Source organism: Entelurus aequoreus, linkage group LG14 (assembly GCF_033978785.1).
Source record: "Entelurus aequoreus isolate RoL-2023_Sb linkage group LG14, RoL_Eaeq_v1.1, whole genome shotgun sequence".
In the NCBI taxonomy this organism is placed as follows: Eukaryota; Metazoa; Chordata; class Actinopteri; order Syngnathiformes; family Syngnathidae; genus Entelurus; species Entelurus aequoreus.
The window spans coordinates 55132966-55157112 of record NC_084744.1 but is presented as its reverse complement, the minus strand read 5'-3'; the positions used below and the strand labels follow the sequence as shown (position 1 = coordinate 55157112).

Genomic DNA, 24147 nt, shown 5'->3' with positions numbered 1-24147 from the left:
TGAAAACAGGACGAGGCTGTTTTCAAAAACACCCCCGAGGACACCTCAATGATGGATGCTTTTGACCTCCCTCAACGACACCTGGAGTCGAACTTAGACCGGCCTCAGTCTATAAAAACATTACATCATCACACCCAAGACAATTGGGCACACCCCTCCCCCCCTCCCCCACCTTCACCACCGCTTGTAATGGATGGTTTGGGCAGGGCTGTGGGAACACAGACTGTGGTGATTTCTGAACTGAATCGCAAGATGGATCACATCATGGAGAAGCTCCCCGCCCCTCTGTTGCGAGTCGTCGTGATTAAATGTAACGTGTTTATGTGTGCATTGCATGGAGGTTTTTTCCCACTCCAGACTAGGCCCCCTTAGGAGCCCAGTCTAGATTGTATTTTTTTTACTCATCTTTTTCCCCAGCGTTTTACCTTTCTCTTATCTTTTACGGGGTGCCTTGTGGCGACCAATCAGCGTTCCTGTTCTGTAACCCTGTACACTGTTTGTCTAATCTTGAACAGGTTTGTGCTGAAAACAAAGTTTCGTTGTACTTGTGCAATGACAATAAAGACCTATCTGATCAGATCTATAGTGTAAGTCACGATCTAATATGGAATTTTGCTTTGACAATTCTCACACAATAGTCATGCTTGTATCGGCCCACTTAGACGTTTTATAGACACAGGGCGCCATTGTTGTGCCTGCATACCCCACCCCCTCACCCACCCTCCCTTCCTTCCTTCCACTCCAAAGAAACCACAAACACAACAAATATGTCCCTATGAATGTGTTGCAGATGACGACGACCTATGGGGGGGATGTTTGTCTAATCCCTCGCTTTGTATTTTCCACTAAATCTTGTCATCGAACAGGCCAGCAGGGATGAGGGCTACGAGGTGGACGAGGACTTAGCCGAACAGGACGCCGCCTCCTTGTTTGAGGTGCTTTCTCACACTTATTCATAATCTTATTCTATGTCTGCAAATCCACAGGATTCTAATGTTTCGGAATGTGAGCCTGTAACGTTATTCACACGATTAGATTAGATCAAAGTTTATTGATCCCTCGGGCGTGTGCCCTTAAGGTTCCAAAAGCAGCAGTGTTCTTGTATTTCCACCCTTCTTGAGACATCAACAAGGAGAAGTACCATCCATATGAGGACCGTTGAACAAGTTAGGACATAAATCATGCATCTAATAGAGAATGTCTCATTTGCACCCCTTGGTGGTGAAATCTATCAAAATGAGGGTGGGTCCCAAAAAGGAGGGATTTTTCACATTGACTTTGTGTCGGTTTTAAAAGTGTTCCCGCTCTGGTCAACATATAAAATAACAAGTGTGTATGAAAAATTTGAAGTGCTCCCCCTCTGGCCAACGTATGTAATAACAAGTGTTTGTTTGGCCAAAATTAATGAAAAATAAATAAATAAATAAATATGTATGTAGAGACATACTGTAATAACTTGGAGTAAATAATGAAGATTAGACACCAATTATGAACAAAAAATGTAAAAAAATAACTAAAAGCTTACCTTTTTTTATATTTGCAAAGTTTGTATATATGATTAATGTTGTAAATACAAATATTTATATATATATATAGAAAGGGTGGTCCTAAAGAGGCGGGCATTTTTCGGAGGTCTCAAGAAGGTAACAAATACAAGAATGTGTGTGTGTGTGTGTGTGTTCTTGTATTTCTACCCTTCTTGAGACATCCACAAGGAGAAGTACCGTCCATATGAGGACCGGTGAACAAGTTAGGACATAAATCATGCATCTGATAGAGAATGTCTCATTTGCACCCCCTGGTGGTGAAATCTATCAAAATGAGGGTGGTCCCAAAAAGGAGGGATTTTTCACATTGACTGTGTGTCTGTTTAAAAAAGTGCTCCCCCTCTGGTCAACATATGAAATAACAAGTGTGTGTAAGAAATTGAAGTGCTCCCCCCTCTGGCCAACATATGTAATAAGTGTTTGTTTGGCCAAAATTAATGAAAAATAAGTAATGTATGTAGAGACATACTGTAATAACTTGGAGTAAATAATGAAGATTAGACACCAATTACAAACAAAAAATGTGAAAAAATAACTAAAAGCTTACCTTTTTTATATTTGCAAAGTTTGTATATATTATTAATGTTGTAAATGCAAATCTTTATATATATATATATATATATATATATATATATATATATATATATATATATATATATATATATATATATATATATATATATATATATATATATATATATATATATATATATATATATATAAAGGGTGGTCCTAAAGAGGTAGGCATTTTTCGGAGGTCTCAAGAAGGTAACAAATACAAGAATGTGGGTGTTCTTGTATTTCTACCATTCTTGGGACATCAACAAGGAGAAGTACCGTCCATATGAAGGACCGGTGAACAAGTTAGGACCGAAATCATGCATCTGATAGAGAATGTCTCATTTGCACCCCCTGGTGGTGAAATCTATCAAAATTAGGGTGGTCACAAAAAGTAGGGATTTTTCACATTGACTGTGTGTCGGTTTTAAAAGTGTTCCCGCTCTGGTCAACATATGAAACAACAAGTGTGTGTAAAAAAATTGAAGTGCTCCCCCTCTAGCCAACGTATGTAATAAGTGTTTCTTTGGCCAAAATTTATGAAAAATAAATTATTATTATATATGTATGTAGAGACATACTGTAATAACTTGGAGTAAATAATGAAGATTAGACACCAATTACGAACAAAAAAATTTAAAAAAATAACTAATAGCTTACCTTTTTTATATTTGCATATATTATTAATGTTGTAAGTACAAATATTTATATATATCTAGAAAGGGTGGTCCTAAAGAGGTAGGCATTTTTCGTTGTCACGTCGTGTCATTGCTGGTTTTAAGAGCAGAGGAGCATGTTCGGCAGCGCACAATCACAGAGTACTTACAAGCAGACACAGTGTGTAGACCGAAAAGGGAGAACGGACGCATTTTGGCTTAAAAACTAACCATAAAGGTGAAGTTATAACACTGAACCGCCCTCAGGAAGAGGTGCTTTAAGACATGGCTAGCTAGCTCGCGGCTAAAGTCCAGCCCCAGTCTGCAGTGTTTTAGCTACTTCTAAATCACTAATCCTTGTCTCCATGGCGACAAATAAAGTGAGTTTCTTACATGTAGCATTATCACTGGAGGATGAGAAATAGCTAAACATGCTTCACTACACACCGTAGCTCACCGGCGTCACAATGTAAACAAACACCCCTTAACTTAACATCCACTGTAATGATACCAAGTACAGGAGCGTATCTCGTCGCTACTACTATGATTACGTTAATATTTTTTGTCATCACATCTTTTGTTTTTTAAAAATGTATATTATGTTTATAAACTCAGTAATTATGTCATGAGGACTTTGAATATGACCAATGTATGATCCTGTAACTACTTGGTATCGGATCGATACCCAAATTTGTGGTATCATCCAAAACTAATGTAAAGCATCCAAACAACAGAAGAATAAGTGATTATTACATTTTAACAGAAGTGTAGATAGTGTCACGACGAGGGGGTTTTCGCAATTTACTGCGAGGATTGTTCTCCCAGGAAGCAAACGGACTATTCCGGATGGGATTTGAAGGTAGGACCATGATTTAATCTTGACTCTCAAATAGGTACAAACAAAAAAGGCGCACAAGGCGAAGGCACAACTTTAGCGCAGGAAACAAAAGCGAACACTTAGCATAAACTAAGGACAGGGCAAAAACTCACTAACTGTGGCATGAACAAACAAAAACTTACTTGGCAAGGCATGAAGCCAACAATGACGCCAGGATGACTAACTGGTAAAGACAGGCTTAAATAATAGTCTCTGATTAGAGCAGGTGCGTGTCCCGAACACATGAGGCAGGTGAAACTAATCAGTCGTCATGGAAACTAAAACAAACAAAGATGCACAAAAACAGGAACTAGTGGAGTCTTAAAATAACAGAAAATAACAAAAAACATGATCCAGACCACAGATCATGACAGATAGAACATGTTAAAAGAGAAAGTGAGCAGATATTTTCACAGTAAATGAACAAGTGGATTAATAATTCATTTTCTACCACTTGTCCTTAATAATTTAGACAAAATAATAGAATGATAAATGACACAATGTGTTACTGCATATGTCAGCAGACTAAATTAGGAGCCTTTGTTTGTTTACTTACTAATAAAAGACAAGTTGTCTTTTATGTTCACTAGGGATGATGCTCGAACCCGGTTTTCCCGGTTCTTCGATAAGAAAAAAACCGAGTCCTCTGACTCGAATCCCTTTTTGAGAACCGGTACCCGTTATCGAGACCACTATAGTAAAGAAAAATAGTTGGTTCTTTATTCGAATACCTGGGAACGAATCCCAAATGGGCAATGTTATGTCCATTTGATTGTAGACTCTTACTGACACCTTGTGGTGATATGAAAATACTACGCGTCATTAGTCTAGCCACTTCCGGGTTGGCGACGTCTGTTCAGTTCATGAGACAATTGAGAAGTAGACAAGTTGTGTTAGCTCCTACAAGCCTTGGAAAATATAAGTCTGTAAGTAAACTGTTTAACTTGTTTATGTAACTCAATATTAAGTTGGAAAGTGGTTAAATTTGAAACTAAGATGTTTATTGAAAAACGATTTTTGTGCACTGTTTCAATGGATGTTTTGAGGACTTAAAATGGCTGCCAGTCGTGTATTTCCACCATCGAAATAGTTTCAACACTCAGAAGTATTTGTTTGATGATAGTACTGTATATTTGTGTGAAGCTAATATTTACATATTGTGTATTACATTTCAGTATGTTAATTGAATCACATAGCTTATACATTTGTCATTGTGTGTATTTCAGTTTAAAAAAAAAATAATAATAACAGTCCAGTGCAAGACAAAAGTAAAGATAGGAAAAGACAAAGCAAGATCAACAACAATAAAGAGCCTAAATGGATTAATCTGCTTTGGAACTTTATTAGACGTCTTGGATTGTTTGTTAGCTGTCTGCCTGTGTGTGTAGTTAGGATGTTCCAATAGCAGCAGAAGTGCACTTTTTGGAGAGCTGTATTATTTTCAGTTTTGTGCCCAAGGGACTGATTTTATTTAACACTATATTATTATTTATACACCTATAGTGATCGCAGAGACAGGTTGTTTTTGTGTTACTGTATATATTTGTTTTTCTGAAAAATCCCACTTAATATACTTTGGGTAACAACAGTCAATATTTATTTATTTTATTTTTTTAGGGGGGTAACAGTCAATATTTATTTATTTATTTTATTTTTTTCTTATAAAATAAAAGTGAGCTTTTGTTAACCCAAACATTGTGTTTTTTTCCATACACAACAACCTATCTGGATTCGATAAGAGAATCGATAAGGAATCGGTTCGATAAGAGGATTCGATAATAAGCTCGAACTCGATCATTTCTTATCAAACATCATCCCTAATGTTCACTATTTTATTTAAGGACAAACTTGCAATAAGAAACATATGTTTAATGTACCCTAAGATTTTTTGTTAAAAATAAAGCCAATAATGCCATTTTTTGTGGTCCCTTTTATGTAAAAAAGTATCAAAAAGTATCGAAATACATTTTGGTACCGGTACCAAAATATTGGTATTAGGACAACACTACTCTCCACACAGCCCTTTAAACCTAAATATAGCCCTCATTAATTTACTGTTTAAAATGTGCACCGTTGAAAGGTTTTACATATTTCCACCAAAAAAAGTGGATAGAATTTTGTAGAAAAGCATGTTTTCTAGCACTTTTAAAAGGAGCACGTCCGCCTCTGAAGTAGCTTCCTGTTCAGCATCAAACGTGTTTCCAGCCAAGTGGCTTGTTTACATCTTTTCTGCAAATTGGACCCAGATTGCAAATGAAAGGCCTCTCCGCTCGCGTTTACTTGCACCCCCCGCAGGCAGGAGAAGGCATGTTTGGCACGGACGAGACGACCTTCAGCTTCATCCTGGCAAACAGGAACTACATGCAGCTGCAGGCTACTTTCAAGGCGTACGAAGCGGTAAGTGGGAGTCATTTTGTGTCTCTGGCTTGACGCGCCTCATTCAACTTTTGTCCGCGTTGAAGCTTTCAGGGAAGGATATTCTGGACACCATCGACGCGGAGGCCACAGGAACTTTAAAGGAGTGTTACGTCACGCTAGGTATGCAGTTTCGCACTTTTCTTACGATATAAACAAAATAACCCCCTAATAGTGTCAGTATTTGAGGCCTGATCGACCAAGATCCAAATACCATGCGCTAAACAACGTGCAAAAATTAAATAGCGTGTACTATTGTGGGCTTGTGATCTACTGAGACTGATAACCGGTGCAGACCGCCCTAATTAAATGTGCTTTAATTAATTATAGTTAGTCATTACTTTCTCCCAAAAAAGTACTGAATTACTCTTTGATAAATGGAATTATGTACCAGGCAAAGTAGTTCATGCATAACTTAAAAAGAAAAAAAAAAAATCTAATATCTGGAAGGGAGTTAGTTGAGAGACGTTTCATGAGAGCGGAGTGTGTGCCAAATTACTTTTAAAAAGTTATTGTGTGAATGCGCCAAAGCATTCACACATGGTTTTCTACACCAAAATTCATTTATTTATTATTCTTCAACTTATTCTTCTACTCCAGATTTTGGCGCGCTCTACGTTCCACATTTTTCAGCCGATTTCCCCAGAATTCCAGGTTTTCTAGGACATTTTTCCCATTCAAAATGAATTGGCCATTTTTCAAACTTCCACCATTTCCACATTTTTCAACCTATTCAAACCATTTTGGAAATTTAAACTTCCCCTTTTCCAAGTTCAAAAAAATTCCAGGATTTTCCACAATTCCTGGTTTTCCAAAGCCCTATTTCCACCCTTTTTTCTGGCGACTACTCCTCCCACATTTTTCAACCCACTTCAACTGTTCCACCGTCAAAACATTCCTCTTGATTAGGACAAAAAATAAAGTTGTTTTTTGAACTGGAAAAATTCCCGGTTTTCCTGAAATTCCAGGGATTCCGTAATACAATTTTTCAATTCAACGTGTTACTACTTCAACATTTCTCGACCGATTTGGAAAATTTCCACACCAACCATTTCAACTCATTCAGACCATTCAAGTTTTTTTCCAAAAAATTCACGCTTTTCCCGAAATTCAGAAATTTTTGGGAAATTCCCATTCTTCAAACTTCCACAATTCTCACATTCTTCAACCCATTCTAAGCATTCCACCTTTAACACATTCCACCATTCTGGAAATTCCTACTACCTTTTTTCCAAGTTTAAAAAAAATCCAGATTTTCCCGAAATTCCCTAATACCATTTACTACTTCAACATTTCTTGCCGGATTTAAACAATTCCAACACCAACCAAGTCAGCTCATTTAGGACATTCATGCTCCTAATTATTGAGTGATTGCTCCAAAACATTCACACATATGGTTTTCTACACCAAAATCCATCTATTTATTATTATTATTCAACTTCAACCTATTATTATTCTTCTCCAGATTTTGGCGCGCTCTACCTTCCACATTTTTCACCCGATTCAAACCGTTCCAACTTCAAACTTTTCAGCCTATTCGGGAATCACAGGCTTTCCCTTGACAAATTCCAAAAATTCCCAGATTTCCCAGAATTCTACCTTTTCTGGGACAATGTTCCCCATTCAAAATTAATTGGCCATTTTTCAAACTTCCACCATTTCCACATGTTTCAACCTATTCAAACCATTCCACCTTCAACCTATTCCACCATCCTGGAAATTCAAACTTCCACTTTTCCAAGTTCAAATAAATTCCAGGATTTTCCACAATTCCTGGTTTTCCAAAGCCCTATTTTCACCCTTTTTTCTGGCGACTACTACTCCCACATTTTTCAACACATTTCAACCGTTCCACCGTCAAAACATTCCTCTTAATCAGGACAAAAAAAACGAAGTTGTTTTTTGAACTGAAAAAATTCCCGGTTTTCCCGAAATTCCAGGAATTCCATTATACAATTTCTCAATTCAACATGTTACAACTTCAACATTTCTCGACCGATTTGAAAAATTTCAACACCAACATTTTCAACTAATTTAGACCATTCAAGTTTTTTTTACCATTCTCAAAAAAATTCCTGTTTTTCCCATTTTTTCTGATATTCCCATTGAAATCAATGGGATATTCGTCAAAGTTCCACAACTTCCACATTTTTCATCTGAGTCAAACCGTTCCAACTTCAAAATATTCAGCCTGTTCAGGAATTGTGTGCTCTACTTCAACAATTCTAAAAAAATTCCCGGATTTCCCATAATTACTTTTTTTTTTTTTTTTGCATTTTCCCCATTCAAAATGAATTAGCCATTTTTCAAATTTCCACAATTCCCACATTCTTTAACCCATTCAAACCATTACACCGTTCTGGAAATTCAAACTACCTTTTTTGCCACATTCAACAAAATTCCAGGAGTTCCTGTTTTTTGGTAACTTATTTCCACCCTTAAGTTCGACTACTCCCTTCACATTTTTCAACCCATTTCAACCGTTCCACTCTCAAAACACTCCTCATATGGTTAAGGAACTAGAACAATTCCCGGTTTTCCCGAAATTCCAGGAATTTCTCTATTAAAAACTGTTACTAATTCAACATTTCTTGACCGATTCAAACAATTCCAACACCAACCAATTCAGCTCATTCAGGACATTCATGCTCCGAATCATTTTCAAAAAAAATCCTGCTTACCCCAAAATTCCAGGAAGTTCCCATTGAAATGAATGGGACATTTTTCCCCATTCAAAATTAATTGGCCATTTTTCAAACTTCCACCATTTCCACATGTTTCAACCTATTCAAACCATTCCACCTTCAACCTATTCCACCATCCTGGAAATTCAAACTTCCCCTTTTCCAAGTTCAAATAAATTCCAGGATTTTCCACAATTCCTGGTTTTCCAAAGCCCTATTTTCACCCTTTTTTCTGGCGACTACTACTCCCACATTTTTCAACACATTTCAACCGTTCCACCGTCAAAACATTCCTCTTAATCAGGACAAAAAAAACGAAGTTGTTTTTTGAACTGAAAAAATTCCCGGTTTTCCCGAAATTCCAGGAATTCCATTATACAATTTCTCAATTCAACATGTTACAACTTCAACATTTCTCGACCGATTTGAAAAATTTCAACACCAACATTTTCAACTAATTTAGACCATTCAAGTTTTTTTTACCATTCTCAAAAAAATTCCCGTTTTTCCCATTTTTTCTGATATTCCCATTGAAATCAATGGGATATTCGTCAAAGTTCCACAACTTCCACATTTTTCATCTGAGTCAAACCGTTCCAACTTCAAAATATTCAGCCTGTTCAGGAATTGTGTGCTCTACTTCAACAATTCTAAAAAAATTCCCGGATTTCCCATAATTACTTCTTTTTTTTTTTGCATTTTCCCCATTCAAAATGAATTAGCCATTTTTCAAATTTCCACAATTCCCACATTCTTTAACCCATTCAAACCATTACACCGTTCTGGAAATTCAAACTACCTTTTTTGCCACATTCAACAAAATTCCAGGAATTCCTGTTTTTTGGTAACTTATTTCCACCCTTAAGTTCGACTACTCCCTTCACATTTTTCAACCCATTTCAACCGTTCCACTCTCAAAACACTCCTCATATGGTTAAGGAACTAGAACAATTCCCGGTTTTCCCGGTTTTCCAGGAATTTCTCTATTAAAAACTGTTACTAATTCAACATTTCTTGACCGATTCAAACAATTCCAACACCAACCAATTCAGCTCATTCAGGACATTCATGCTCCGAATCATTTTCAAAAAAAATCCTGCTTACCCCAAAATTCCAGGAAGTTCCCATTGAAATGAATGGGACATTTTTCCAAGTTTCACGATTCCCACATTTTTCAACCTATTCAAACCATTCCAACATTAACCCATTCCACTCATCCTGGACATTCAAACTAACACTTTCCCAAGTTCCAAACCAAATTTCGGTTTTCCTGGAAATTTAAACTCTTCAACATTCAAACCATTCCAACATAAAAACCATTTCAACATGTAAACAATTTCTACAATCCATTAGCATTTCAGTTCAGCGTCAGCTCTTCAACATTCAAACTTTTCTTTCATATTACATCCTGTCAGCATTTCACTTCAACTTCAGCAATGGAGCATTCACACGCAATTCCTCGAGGAATTGCCCCTTCTAGTTATAGTTAATAATTGCTTTCCCCCAAAAAAGTACTGAAATACTCTTTGATAATTGGAATTATGTACCAGGCAAAGTAGTTAATGCATTACTTAAAAAGAAGAAAAAAAATCTAATATCTGGAAAGGAGTTAGTTGAGAGACGTTTCATGAGAGCGGAGTGCGTGCCTTTAAAAGTCGGTGCCTGTTGCCAAGTGACTTGTGATTTTAGCGCGGCTTTGTTTGTTAGCTTAGCTGGTGCAGACCGCCCCAATTAAGTTAAGTTACACTGGCCAAAAATACTTGTTATATAAAACCTTTGTCTTGTTTTTAATGAATACTTAGGCCTACTTCGCTACTGTATTTTAATGTTGGTCATTATGGTGGTACTTTTAACTTTTACCTGACATGCATGTTCCTATATCGGACTTTTATAGAATCTAGTAACTAAATATTTGTGAATGTGTGTCCTCTGTAGTGAGGTGTGCCAAGAACCCACAGCTGTACTTCGCTCGTCGTCTCAACAGTGCTATGAAAGGAATCGGCACCGATGAGGACACGCTCATTCGCATCATTGTCGGTCGCTCTGAGGTGAGTGTGTGTGTGATCTTGTATTTCTACCCTTCTTGAGACATCAACAAGGAAAAGTACCTTCCATACGAGGTGAACAAGTTAGGACCGAAATCATGCATCTGATAGATCATGTCTCATTTGCACCCCCTGGTGGTGAAATATATCAAAATTATGGTGGTCCCAAAAAGGAGGGATTTTTCCAATTGACTGTGTCGGTTTTAAAAGTGCTCCCCCTCTGGTCAACATATGAAATAACAAGTGTGTGTAAAAATTTGAAGTGCTCCCCCTCTGGTCAACATATGTAATAAGTGTTTTTTTGGCCAACATTAATTAAAAATAAATAAATAAGTATGTATATAGGGACATATTGTAATAACTTGGAGTAAATAATGAAGATTAGAAACCAATTACAAAGAAAAAATTTGAAAAAATAACTAAAAGCTTACATTTTTTATATTTGCAAAGTTTGTATATATTATTAATGTTGTAAATACAAATCTTTATATATCTAGATACGGTGGTCCTAAAGAGGTAGGCATTTTTCTCAGGTCTCAAGAAGGTAATAAATACAAGAATGTGTGTGTGTGTGTGTGTGTGTGTGAGTGTGTGTGTGTGTTCTTGTATTTCTACCCTTCTAGAGACATCAACAAGGAAACGTACCATATGGACCGGTGAACAAGTTAGAACATAAATCATGGTCCCAATACGGGAAACCATCACATCTAATAGAGAATGTCTCATTTGCACCCCCTGGTGGTGAAATCTATCAAAATGAGGGGGGTCCCAAAAAGGAGGGATTTTTCCAATTTACTGTGTGTCGGTTTTAAAAGTGCTCCCCCTCTGGTCAACATATGAAATAACAAGTGTGTGTAAAAATTTGAAGTGCTCCCTCTCTGGTCAACATATGTAATAACAAGTGTTTTTTTGGCCAACATTAATTAAAAAGATTAATAAATATGTATGTAGAGACATACTGTAATAACTTGGAGTAAATAATGAAGATTAGAAATCAATTTGGAACACTTCAGGAACCCACCGTCAGTAACTACAGTTGGTCGCTACGTCTGTAAGTGCAAGTTAAAATCAACAACACCCAGAAACGGGGATGTCGTTGTGGCTTGTGCAGCCCTTTGAGACACATGTGATTTAGGGCTATATAAATAAACATTGATTGATTGAATTAAAAACAAAAATAAAATAACTAAAAGCTTGCATTTTTATATGTGCATAGTATGTATATATTATTAATGTTGTAAATACAAATCTTTATATATCTAGAAAGGGTGATCCTAAAGAGGTAGGCATTTTTCAGAGGTCTCAAGAAGGTAACGCATACAAGATTGTTTGTGTGTGTGTGTGTGTGTGTGTGTGTGTGTGTGTGTGTGTGTGTGAGACCACCGCCAAATCAACTGTCAGCTGCGACAATGACGAAGTTAAATATACTGCAACAAATGTAGTATTCACTATAAACTATGATCCAGCAACAAATTCCTCACATCGTAAGTTACATTTTCAGCTCTATGGTTGTCATCACTTTTTTTTTTTAACCTTTGTTGTCACTGGTACTCTTCTCAAACATGTTTAGTCCTTTTGCAAGTTCAAGATTGACTATACACACTCTTAGCGCTCATAAACGTGTTATAGGTCAACAATATATATATATATATATATATATATTTTACTTTCAACTCTTCACATCTTTAACAGCTTCAGATATATCTGTTGATATAACGTTTTGTAATTATTCTTTTATGTGTTTTCTTTATATATATTTTATTAAATGTTTGTAAAAAATTGCAACAGTTTTCTTCGAACTGGAAAATGCAAAATGTGCTATAGTACTAAAACACAAGTTGCAGAGTGAAGTATTTGAAACTGGGTATTTACAGCCTCGATAAGGTTAATAATTCATGACATTTATTTTAAAAAAAAAGATTATTTTTAAAATGCCGAGAAATCGCAGGCAGTTCTTGGTTTAGCTTATTGAACTCACAAAATTATGTTATATGTATCTGCCATGTTATCATTTTCATTGCATTTTTGGCAATTTAAATCATTCTCATCAAAGCTCTGAGAATGATGAATTATGTTTTTTGGCGCCATCTGGTGGTTAAGGGACGCAAGTACCCCAAAACAATAATTTCCTGTTTTTAAATTAGCAAGAATGAAATTCATTTTTCAATAATAAATAAAAAAAACCATAGTAATATACCAGGATTACAGTCTGTTAAAAATAGCAGTTATAACAGGAGTCAACGGGGCCCAAAGAGTTCTTAAGAGAAATTAAGTATACTTTATTTTTGTATCCTATTTCTACAACATTGCAATCAGAAACTGTATGCAAGTACAAAACCCAAAACCAGTGAAGTTGGCACGTTGTGTAAATCGTGAATGAAATCCTTTTCAAACTATATTCAATTGAATAGACTGCAAAGACAAGATACTTCACATTCGAACTGGAAAACTAATTTGGAATTTGATGCCTGCAACATGTTTCAAAAAAGCTGGCACAAGTGGCAAAAAAGACTGAGAAAGTTGAGGAATGCTCATCAAACACTTATTTGGAACATCCTACAGGTGAACAGGCTAATTGGGAACAGGTGGGTGCCATGATTGGGTATAAAAGCAGCTTCCATGAAATGCTCAGTCATTCACAAACAAGGACGGGGCGAGGGTCACCGCTTTGTGAACAAATGCGTGAGAAAATTGTCGAACAGTTTAAGAACAACATTTGTCAACCAGCTATGGCAAGGAATTTAGGGATTTCACCATCTACGGTCCGTAATATCAATATATTAAGCGCTGATATTACGGACCTACCATCTCTCAGGCGGTACTGCATCAAAAAGCGACATGAGTGTGTAAAGGATATCCCCACATGGGCTCAGGAACACTTCAGAAAACCACTGTCAGTAACTACAGTTGGTCGCTGCATCTGTAAGTGCAAGTTAAAACGCTACTATGCAAAGCAAAAGCCATTTATCAACAACACCCAGAAACACCGGGCCCCGAGCTCATCTAAGATGGACTGATGCAAAGTATAAAAGTGTTCTGTGGTCTGACAAGTCCACATTTCAAATTGTTTTTGGAAACTGTGGACGTCGTGTCCTCCGGGCAAAAGAGGAAACGAACCATACGGATTGTTCTAGGCGCAAAGTGTAAAAGCCAGCATCTGTGATGGTATGGGGATGTATTAGTGCCCAAGACATGGGTAATTTACACATCTGTGAAGGCGCCATTAATGCTGAAAGGTACATACAGGTTTTGGAGCAAGATATGTTGCCATCCAAGCAACGTTATCATGGACGCCCCTGCTTATTTCAGCAAGACAATGCCAAGCCACGTGTTACAACAGCGTGGCTTCATAGTAAAAGAGTGCGGGTACTAGACTGGCCTGCCTGTAGTCCAGTCCAGATCTCATTATGAAACCTAAAATACCACAACAGACTGTTGAAAAACTTAAGCTGTACATCAAGCAAGAATGGGAAATAATTCCACCTAAAAAGCTTCAACAATTCCCAAACGTTTACTGAGTGTTGTTAAAAGGAAAGGCCATGTAACGCAGTGGCAAAAATGCCCCCGTGCCAACTTTTTTGCAATGTGTTGTTGCCATTAAATTCTAAGTCAATGATTATTTGCAAAAAGAAATTAAGTTTCTCAGTTCGAACATTAAATACACTATATTGCCAAAAGTATTTGGCCACCCATCCAAATGATAAGAATCAGGTGTCCTAATCACTTGGCCCGGCCACAGGTGTATAAAATCAAGCACTTAGGCATGCAGACTGTTTCTACAAACATTTGTGAAAGAATGGGCCGCTCTCAGTGATTTCCAGCGTGGAACTGTCATAGGATACCAACAAATCCAGTCGTGAAATTTCCTCGCTCCTAAATATTACAAAGTCAATGTCGGCTTTATTATAAGAAAAGGGAAGAGTTTGGGAGCAACAGCGACTCAGCCACCAAGTGGTACACCACGTAAACTGACCGAGAGGGGTAAGCGGAGGAATTATGGTGAGGGGTTGTTTTTCTGAATAGTTACCTTTTCACATGTTGCATGTTGTGCTTCGTGGCTCGATTCCGTCCTTCTGCGCTCTCTGTGGTAACTCCGCCCCTTCCCCCCCCCCAGATCGACCTGGAGACGGTGAAGGACATGTACCTGGAGAAGTACGACGTCACCCTCAAAGACGCGCTGGACTCGGAGTGCGGCGGCGACTTCAAGCGCCTCCTGCTGGAGATCCTGCACTGAAGGCCTTTTTCCTTCGTCCCCTACCAAAAGTCCCGTATCTTCCCGTCTACCTCCTCCATCAGTGCACTTCACTATCCCGATGCTTCGGCGTATACTCCCCGTCAGCGCTCTGTCCACTGGTGTGTCTCAAATGTCTCTGCAGCGTGGACCAAAAAGCAAAATGTCAACTGCCTTTTACAGTTTTTCCAAGATTATTACACTCAGTGGAAACTGCCATGGTAATATATTGTACACTCCGCTTTAATCCGCTCGCTAACTTGCTTCACTATCCCTGTGTGACATCATTTGCCTCAAAGATGCCTTGTCTAGACTAGTACACAATGCAAATAATTCACAGCTGCAACACATAAGTGCCGAATCAAACTGTTTTAAGTGTGGCGTTCAGGGCTTGTGGGATTTTTTCCCCTTTAAGCCCTTTTAATGACACTTAAATTGTATGTATTTCTCTCTGTCGCTCACTTTCACACAACACATTGGGCAGTATCGCACTTGATATCGCGTGTGCACTGCCGATATAGAACACACAAGACTTGAACGTCCCTATTCATGCAAGCAACTGCTACTGTAAAAATAATATATGTAGCTGCTATAATATGCTAATTTCATGCACTGGGTTATTTAAAGGATGTTTGATGGAAAAAGTGGCGTACTGATGCAAATAAAATAAATAGCTAAATAATTTGTCTTTGTTTTATTTAGATGACAATAAGTAGCCCTGTTGTAACCATTTGTGTGGAAAATATGAATAAATATTTTATTTTATTTTATTATTTTTTAAATATTTTGTAGCACTTTTGAGATTTTAACAAATGAAAAGTGTGTTACAAATGTAATTCATTATTATTATTATTTATTTTTATAAATCTACATATTTTTTATTATTAAAATGTTCCATCCTGTATTATAGATAGATACTGTATATAGTACTTTATTGATTACATCAGGAGAGTTCCATCAGGAAAATTAATTGTTCCTGCTAATATTTGCACACACAAAAAAACCCACTAAAATACACTTAAGGTGAGAAATATTTATTAAAAAAAATTCCACCAACGGACGCATACTTAAAATTCAAAGCATGCGGGGAAAATTTTTATATTTTATTTTGGAAAAAACTAAAAACACATTACACATATTTAAAGACAAACATTTGTGTTAATATATGCTAATATCATGCACTGGGTTATTTAACGGATGTTTGTTGGAAAAAGTGGCGTACAGATGCAAATAAAATAAATAGCTAAATAATTTGTCTTTGTTTTATTTAGATGGCATTAAACCTTAAAGCAGCCCTGTTTTAACCATTTGTGTGGAAAATATGAATGAATATATTTATTTATTTTTATTTTTTTAATATTTTGTAGCACTTTGAGATTTTAACAAATGTATGTTCATTATTATTATTTATTTTCATAAATCTACATATTTTTTATTTATTAAAATTTTCCACCCTGTATTATAGATAGATAGGTAGTACTTTATTGATTACTTCAGGAGAGTTCCCTCAGGAAAATTAATTGTTCCTGCTAATATTTGCACACACAAAAAAAAATCACTAAAATACACTTATTTTGGTGAGAAATATTTATTTAAAAATTGTTATATTTTATTTTGGAAAAAAACTAAAAACACATTACACATATTTAAAGACAAACAATTATTATGAATATCAAAATTTAGGCTTTTTTCCCATTACATTCAGTCTTTTTTTCTTACATTTTTGATGTGTTTTTATTTTATTTTGACAAATCTCAAAACTGCAAACGGCCTCTGGGCCACACTTTGGACACCACTGATTTAGAATTACGTTTGAAAATGTAATAAGTAGTAAAATAAATATGAAGCATGGGGAAAACTCTTGCATTAGATCTAAACTACCTCTCTTTATGTCCTCGCCGGATTTTGTTTGTCTCAGGGGTCACCAAACTTTTTGACCCGGGGGCCGCATTGGGTTAAAAACATGTATATATATATTAACTAATATGTTCAAGTGTCTGTGTTAGTATGATTAACTTACAATGGCATTCTGTTTGTATTGTTTCAGTTGTGTAAATTCACCAAAACGTCACCGCAGAGTTATTATTGAGTCTGTTTAGCTTTCGCATTGGGTCAATGACGATGACGTCCATTTTGTTTTATCAGCCGTTTTACTGCCTTGACAGAGGCACCGTTTGGGAACAATCAAAGTATGTAAATAAACAAAATATTTCGTACCGGTATATACGCGGCTTATAGGTAGGTCTTTATTGTTTTCAGCACAAACCCGTTCAAGATTAGACAAACAAACAGTGTACAGGGTTACGGAACAGGAAGATGGGAAAAAAGGTAAACGCTGGGGGAGGATGAGTAAAAAAATACAATCTAGACTAGTGGGAAAAAAACCTCCATAGCGAAGCAAATATACATATTACAACATACATCTCGGGACTTGCAACAGAGGGGAGGGAGTGGGGGCTACGGTGGGAGGCTGCAGCTCTTCAGGCGTTGCCCAGCCGTCCATCACCCTTAAGGGATTGGCGTCAAGGGTGTTGGGGTATGTGTGTGTGGAGTATATTATATATTATAGTCCGGTGCGGCTGATACATGGAAAAATATCTTTGTCTTCTAAAATTTAGAGGGTGCGGCTTATATACCGGTGCACTCTATAGTCCAAAAAATATGGTATGTACAGTAATGGCTGGAGTTTGATTATTTTTCATCGCAAAGTTATGGGCAGATTTTGGTTTAAAGGCCTACTGAAAGCCATTACTACCGACCACGCAGTCTGATAGTTTATACATCAATGATGAAATCTTAACATTGCAACACATGCCAATACGGCCGGGTTAACTTATAAAGTGCAATTTTAAATTTCCCGCGAAACTTCCGGTTGAAAACGTCTATGTATGATGACGTATGCGCGTGACGTCAATGGTTGAAACGGAAGTATTCGGACCCCATTGGATCCAATACAAAAAGCTCTGATTTCATCGCAAAATTCCACAGTATTCTGGACATCTGTGTTGGTGAATCTTTTGCAATTTGTTTAATGAACAATGAAGACTGCAAAGAAGAAAGCTGTAGGTGGGATCGGTGTATTAGCGGCGGACTACAGCAACACAACCAGGACGACTTTGAGATGGATAGCAGACGCGCTATCCGACGCTAGTCGCCGACCGCATCTATGATCGGGTGAAGTCCTTCGTCGCTCCGTCGATCGCTGGAACGCAGGTGAGCACGGGTGTTGATGAGCAGATGAGGGCTGGCGTAGGTGGAGCGCTAATGTTTTTATCATAGCTCTGACGAGGTCCCGTAGCTAAGTTAGCTTCAATGGCGTCGTTAGCAACAGCATTGTTGTTGGGTCAGGGGTTTATTTCTATCTGCATTTAAGCCCGATGCTATCACGTTAGCTCCGTAGCTAAAGAGCTTCGCCGATGTATTGTCGTGGAGATAAAAGTCACTGTGAATGTCCATTTCGCGTTCCCGACTCTTATTTTCAAGAGGATATAGTATCCGAGGTGGTTTAAAATACAAACCCGTGATCCACAATAGAAAAAGGAGAAAGTGTGGAATCCAATGAACCCTTGTACCTAAGTTACGGTCAGAGCGAAAAAAGATACGTCCTGCACTGCACTCTAGTCCTTCACTCTCACGTTCCTCATCCACAGATCTTTCATCCTCGCTCAAATTAATGGGGTAATCGTCGCTTTCTCTGTCCTAATCACTCTCGCTGCATTGTAAACAATGGGGAAATGTGAGGAGCCCTTCAACCTGTGACGTCACGCTACTTCCGGTACAGGCAAGGCTTTTTTATCAGCGACCAAAACTTTATCGTCAATGTTCTCTACTAAATCCTTTCAGCAAAAATATGGCAATATCGCGAAATGATCAAGTATGACACATAGAATGGATCTGCTATCCCCGTTTAGATAAAAAAAATTCATTTCAGTAGGCCTTTAACTGTTCGAAATTTTCCGAAATGGGATAAGGAACTATTGATTAGATTTTGTGCCTTATCCGGATCACCATCTGGATGAAATTAAAAAATTTTTTTTGGCAATCTTTACTATTGTGTCATAAGGCCTGAGAAGTGATTTGCATTGTTTTATATTATAGCATCATAGCAAACATGCAGCAATAAGTCTGTAACAAGTACACCGTTAGACAGGTTTCCATAAAAAAACATCATACCTGTGAACTGTTGCTCTCATGCCAAAACAAATTTAGCACTGAGGTGATGAGGAGGTTGTCGTAGGGGCCATTGCTCGCTTAGTGATATCGTTTCGTTGTTGAAATGTATGCTTTCTCGTGTAATCGGAACCACCTGGAATGATCTGCCAAGAACAAGCGGCTTCTACGTTTCTGGCAGGAAAAAAGGTCACAGATTGTGTCAGAAAGCAAAAAACAAGGCCTTTATTTTTTCTCCTGGGTTATGAAATATAAACTATAGTACATGATAGATACATCTTATTATGGAGATATTAGGTATTACAATGCAGAGGCCGGAACATATGTTTCCGTTAAAGCTGCTGAGCAGTGCAGCCATTAAACAAGGCATGCAGTGGACGTTCACATTAGAGAATGGGGACTAAAATGAAACACATGCTCGTAAGTAACACAGACTAACTCTTCTTGTGACGACAGCGGGATAAATAGCAAATCTCAACTTATGTAGTATTACACATGGTTACAGTATTGTTTTTTTTTATACATATAGTGATCGCTGACTCCTGATAGATTTGTAGATCATTTGTATGGCACCAATGGAAAAAGCAGTGGTGAAATATTAGCTTGTTTGCAGCCATAAATTGTTGTATTGTCAGTATCGGCCGATACCAGTATACGGTCGTGGTCAAAAGTTGACATACACTTGTAAAGAACATAATGTCATGGCTGTCTTGAGTTGCCAATCATTTCTACAACTCTTATTTTTTTGTGATAGAATGATGATTGTCTGCTAGGGGTGTAACAGTATACAAAAATGTCGGTTCGGTACGTACCTCGGTTTAGAGGTCACGGTTCGGTTCATTTTCGGTACCGTAAGAAAACAACAAAATATACATTTTTTGGTTATTTATTTACCAAATTAGCAAAATCTTCCAGCAAAAATATTTTTCTTAGTGGAATATTTGATGTGAAGTAATGGGAACCTTGGATAGGTCAATAATTCATAACAACATTGATTTTGATTCAATATTATGTTTTGAGCAATGACAGCTTTGATTTATTAGTCAACATTGCAACTTTTTCTAAATAACATTTCACCTTAAGCTTTTTTATTTCACTTTTTTTATGTTTTTGTTTATTTTAATAGTATTTTTAGAATGTGCCGTGGGCCTTTAAAATATTAGCTGTGGGACGCAAATGGCCTCCGGGGCACACTTTTGACACCCCTGCTATAGATAATAAAAAATTAAATCTGATAAATCTATGGATAAAAAGTAGGGATGTCCGATAATGGCTTTTTGTCGATATCCGATATTGTCCAACTCTTAATTACCGATATCGATATCAGCCGATACCGATATATACAGTCATGGAATTAACACATTATTATGCCTAATTTGGACAACCAGGTATGGTGAAGATAAGGTCCTTTTTAAAAATAATAATACAATAAAATAAGATAAATAAATTCAAAACATTTTCTTGAATAAAAAAGAAAGTAAAACAATATAAAAACAGTTACATAGAAACTAGTAATTAATGAAAATGAGTAAAATTAACTGTTAAAGGTTAGTACTATTTAATCCCCCTCTTGTCCCCACAATTCCCCCCTCTCTCTTCCTTTTTTTTCTCTTTCTATCCCCTCCTGCTCCGGCCCGGCTGCACCAAATGATAATATAAATACATTTAATAAAGTCAAATACAAATAAGGCAGCAAGAGAAGTATCCTACACTTCTCTTTTGTAAAGTAAATCTGAACAGCCGATATGGGCATCTACATCAACTATATGATTTGCCTGTGAAGCTGGGCAGGACATTATAGAAAAGAAAAAGAAAAAAAAAAAAGAAGAAAAAAAAAAAAAAAGGTTAGTACTATTAGTGGACCAGCAGCACGCACAATCATGTGTGCTTACGGGCTGTATCCCTTGCAGACTGTATTGATATATATTGATATATAATGTAGGAACCAGAATATTAATAACAGAAAGAAACAACCCTTTTGTGTGAATGAGTGTAAATGAGGGAGGGAGTTTTTTTTGGGTTAGTGTACTAATTGTAAGTGTATCTTGTGTTTTTTATGTTGATTTAACAAAAAAAAAACAAAAAAAAATGATACCGATAATAAAAAAAACGATGCCGATAATTTCCGATATTACATTTTAAAGCATTTATCGGACGATATTATCGGACATCTCTAATAAAAAGCAGAGCCTGGCGACGCATGCGCGTTCATCATAACTCTCTCGCTCTCTCTGTCTCTGCCCCTCCCTCACCAATGCTGCTGCGTGCACAATTTGTTATGTTTTTAACCCCTTCTTAACCCTGAACGTACATAGAAAATACACGCAACCCTAACTCATAATGCCGGACATTTGAGGCATTTAAGAAACTCCGCCCTGACAGCCCCGCAAAAGAGGACATGTCCGGTGAAAAGACGACGTATGGTCAGTCTATCGTAGCCCGTTAGCTGCTAGCATGCCGTGTGTTGTGCCTCGGTGTGCATTGTTTACATAACGTACGTTACGCTACTTAATATGTCCGTGTGGAAACTCGTTCGGTACACCTCCGAACCGAACCGAAACCCCCATACCGAAACGGTTCAATACAAATACACGTACCGTTACGCCCCTATTGTCTGCGCTTCCCTGCTTAGGCTGCTGCCCCCGCGACCCAACCTTTGATAAGCGGAAGAAGATGGATGGATGGATGGATTCAATTTAGTCCAGTTTGTTGCTCTCTCCCACAGTACAGCCATGTCATCAAAAGCTTTGGCCAACAAAAATGGCTACCGGGGCCCCACAATGCATTCGAGCCCTATTACACAGTATTAAAGTCTACAGTATCTTACAAAAGTGAGGACTATACGCCTTCCAAATTTGGTAAATTTTTGATTATATCTTGTTAAGAAACAATACTAAAGAAATGAAACTTTAGAGTAATCAGTGTATTGTCCCTTGAGAAGATCAAATGGTTGCTATGTCTACTCCTGAGAAATACGGTATCTAAACAATATGAATAAACATGTGAGCTTACACTGCAAAAACTGAAATCTAAGTAAGATTAAATATCTCAAATAAGGCTGATATTTGCTTATTTTCTGTCTGATAAGATAATTCTTCTCACTAAGCAGATTTTATGTTAGAGTGTTTTACTTGTTTTAAGGGTTTTGGTCCTAAATGATCTCAGTAAGATATTACAGCTTGTTGCTGAGATTTGATGACCTATATTGAGTAAAACATGCTTGAAACTAGAATATCAAGTGTTGCAAAGCTGTGTCATCAACACTCACAAGTATAAAACTACTTTTTTAAAGTAATAATTTCTTACTTCAAGCATGAAATAAAAAATCATGATATCATTATGTCAAGATAATGTCACTAGCATTTACTTAATTTAAGAATATTTTTCAACATATTGAGCAAAAAGGTCTCTTTTTTTTCTACCAAGAAAAGTGCACTTGTTATTAGTGAGAATATACTTATTTTAAGGTATTTTTGGGTTCATTGAGGTTAGCTAATTTTACTTGTTTTGGAAAGTCTTGACAAGTCGAATTTTCTTGTTCTATTTGCAGATAATTTTGCTTAGTTCAAATAAAATAGCCCTAATTTCTGTATTTTTTTTTCTTGTTTTTGAACACTGACTTTTTGCAGTGTAGGTATTCCAACTTTGGGACCACAATTTGAGGGTGGTCGTCTTTTGTCATGTTGGATGAGTACGGTGTGGAAGAACTTGAGAGCCCTGACCTCAACCTTATTCAAACCTTTAAGACAGGGGTGTCCAAACTTTTTCCAGCAAGGGCCGCATACAGAAAAGTTGAAGGCTCTCGGGGCCACCCCGAAAACCTCTTGCATGCCAGTTATTATTAGTTTTTTTTTCGTTTGCATGATTTCCTGTCCAGCGCTCTTATTTTTTGTTCCACGTCCTTTTTCACGACCTCAACGTTGTACCTTTACACTTCATACACTTCCATTTGTGCACCTGCCTTTCTCTGGTAAAGAACACTTGTTTACTGCACTTGCCTGCCGTCTCTGTATCCCGGAGTGCCTAACGTAACAAAAACTAATACAATGTAGTTGAATCAATTATTGTTATTACTATTCTTTATCAATATTAGTATTATTATTACATTATAACGCTTAGCACACTCAAAATCTTACCATTACCATTGTTTTCTGCACTTGCCTGCCGTCCCTGCATCCTGGAGTGCATACATAAAACGAACATAACAAAAAACCAGTACAATGTACCGTAATTTCCGGACTATAAGCCGCTACTTTTTCCCCTCGTTTTGGTCCCTGCGGCTTTTACGACGGTGCGGCTTTTTTACGGCTTTTTTTACGGCTTACGGTAACCAGGGGATGCACTACCGAGGATGCGCGAGACCGAGGCAGACATCTGGCGCCAGGTAACGAGAGCAAAACAAAGAGTAGGAGAGCGTCAGCGACAGTTTGCGCGAAGGAAGTGTTCATGCAAACACCCTCAATATGGAAAACAAACGGAGAAGTGCATATGATGCTGCTTTTAAGTTAAAGGCAATCGATCTGACGACGCCATTTTGGACCTGTTCTTCTCCGACACCGACGAAGAGGATTTCGGTGGTTTTAGTACGCAGGAGGAAGACGATGACACAATGATTAAAGACTGACTACCGGTAATACCATTGTATTATTTGTACTCTGCACGAATGCTGTTCGCCATGTCAAAGATGTGAAAGTTTGATTGAATGATTGAAAGATTTATTGTTAATAAATGGGACACTTTGCGTTGCCAAACAGTCATCTCTGTCCCGACAATCCCCTCCGTGGTAGCAGGAACCCCTATATACTACGGTAATTACACATCAAAACGCCTGCGGCTTATAGTCGGGTGCGGCATACATATGGAGCAATCTGTATTTCCCCCTAAATTTAGCTGGTGCGGCTTATAGTCAGGTGCGGCTTATAGTCCGGAAATTACGGTAGTTCAATCAATTATTCATTTTATAC

At 37.3% G+C, this 24147-nt stretch overlaps 1 protein-coding gene across 2 annotated transcripts in view; it reads left to right on the top strand.

Annotated features, from left to right (window-relative positions):
- Positions 1–15705, top strand: part of anxa13l (annexin A13, like) — a 29230-nt gene extending 13525 nt beyond the window's left edge. Inside the window, exons 7-11 of one of the 2 annotated variants that reach the window (XM_062070232.1) lie at positions 867–935; positions 5934–6035; positions 6101–6176; positions 10673–10785; positions 14897–15705. In XM_062070232.1, the coding sequence (XP_061926216.1) occupies positions 867–935; positions 5934–6035; positions 6101–6176; positions 10673–10785; positions 14897–15016 (480 nt within the window). In that variant the 3' untranslated portion in view covers positions 15017–15705. The remainder of the gene's footprint in view (positions 1–866; positions 936–5933; positions 6036–6100; positions 6177–10672; positions 10786–14896) is intronic. The other variant, XM_062070230.1, reaches the window with a different exon arrangement.
- Positions 15706–24147: the final 8442 nt, after the last annotated feature.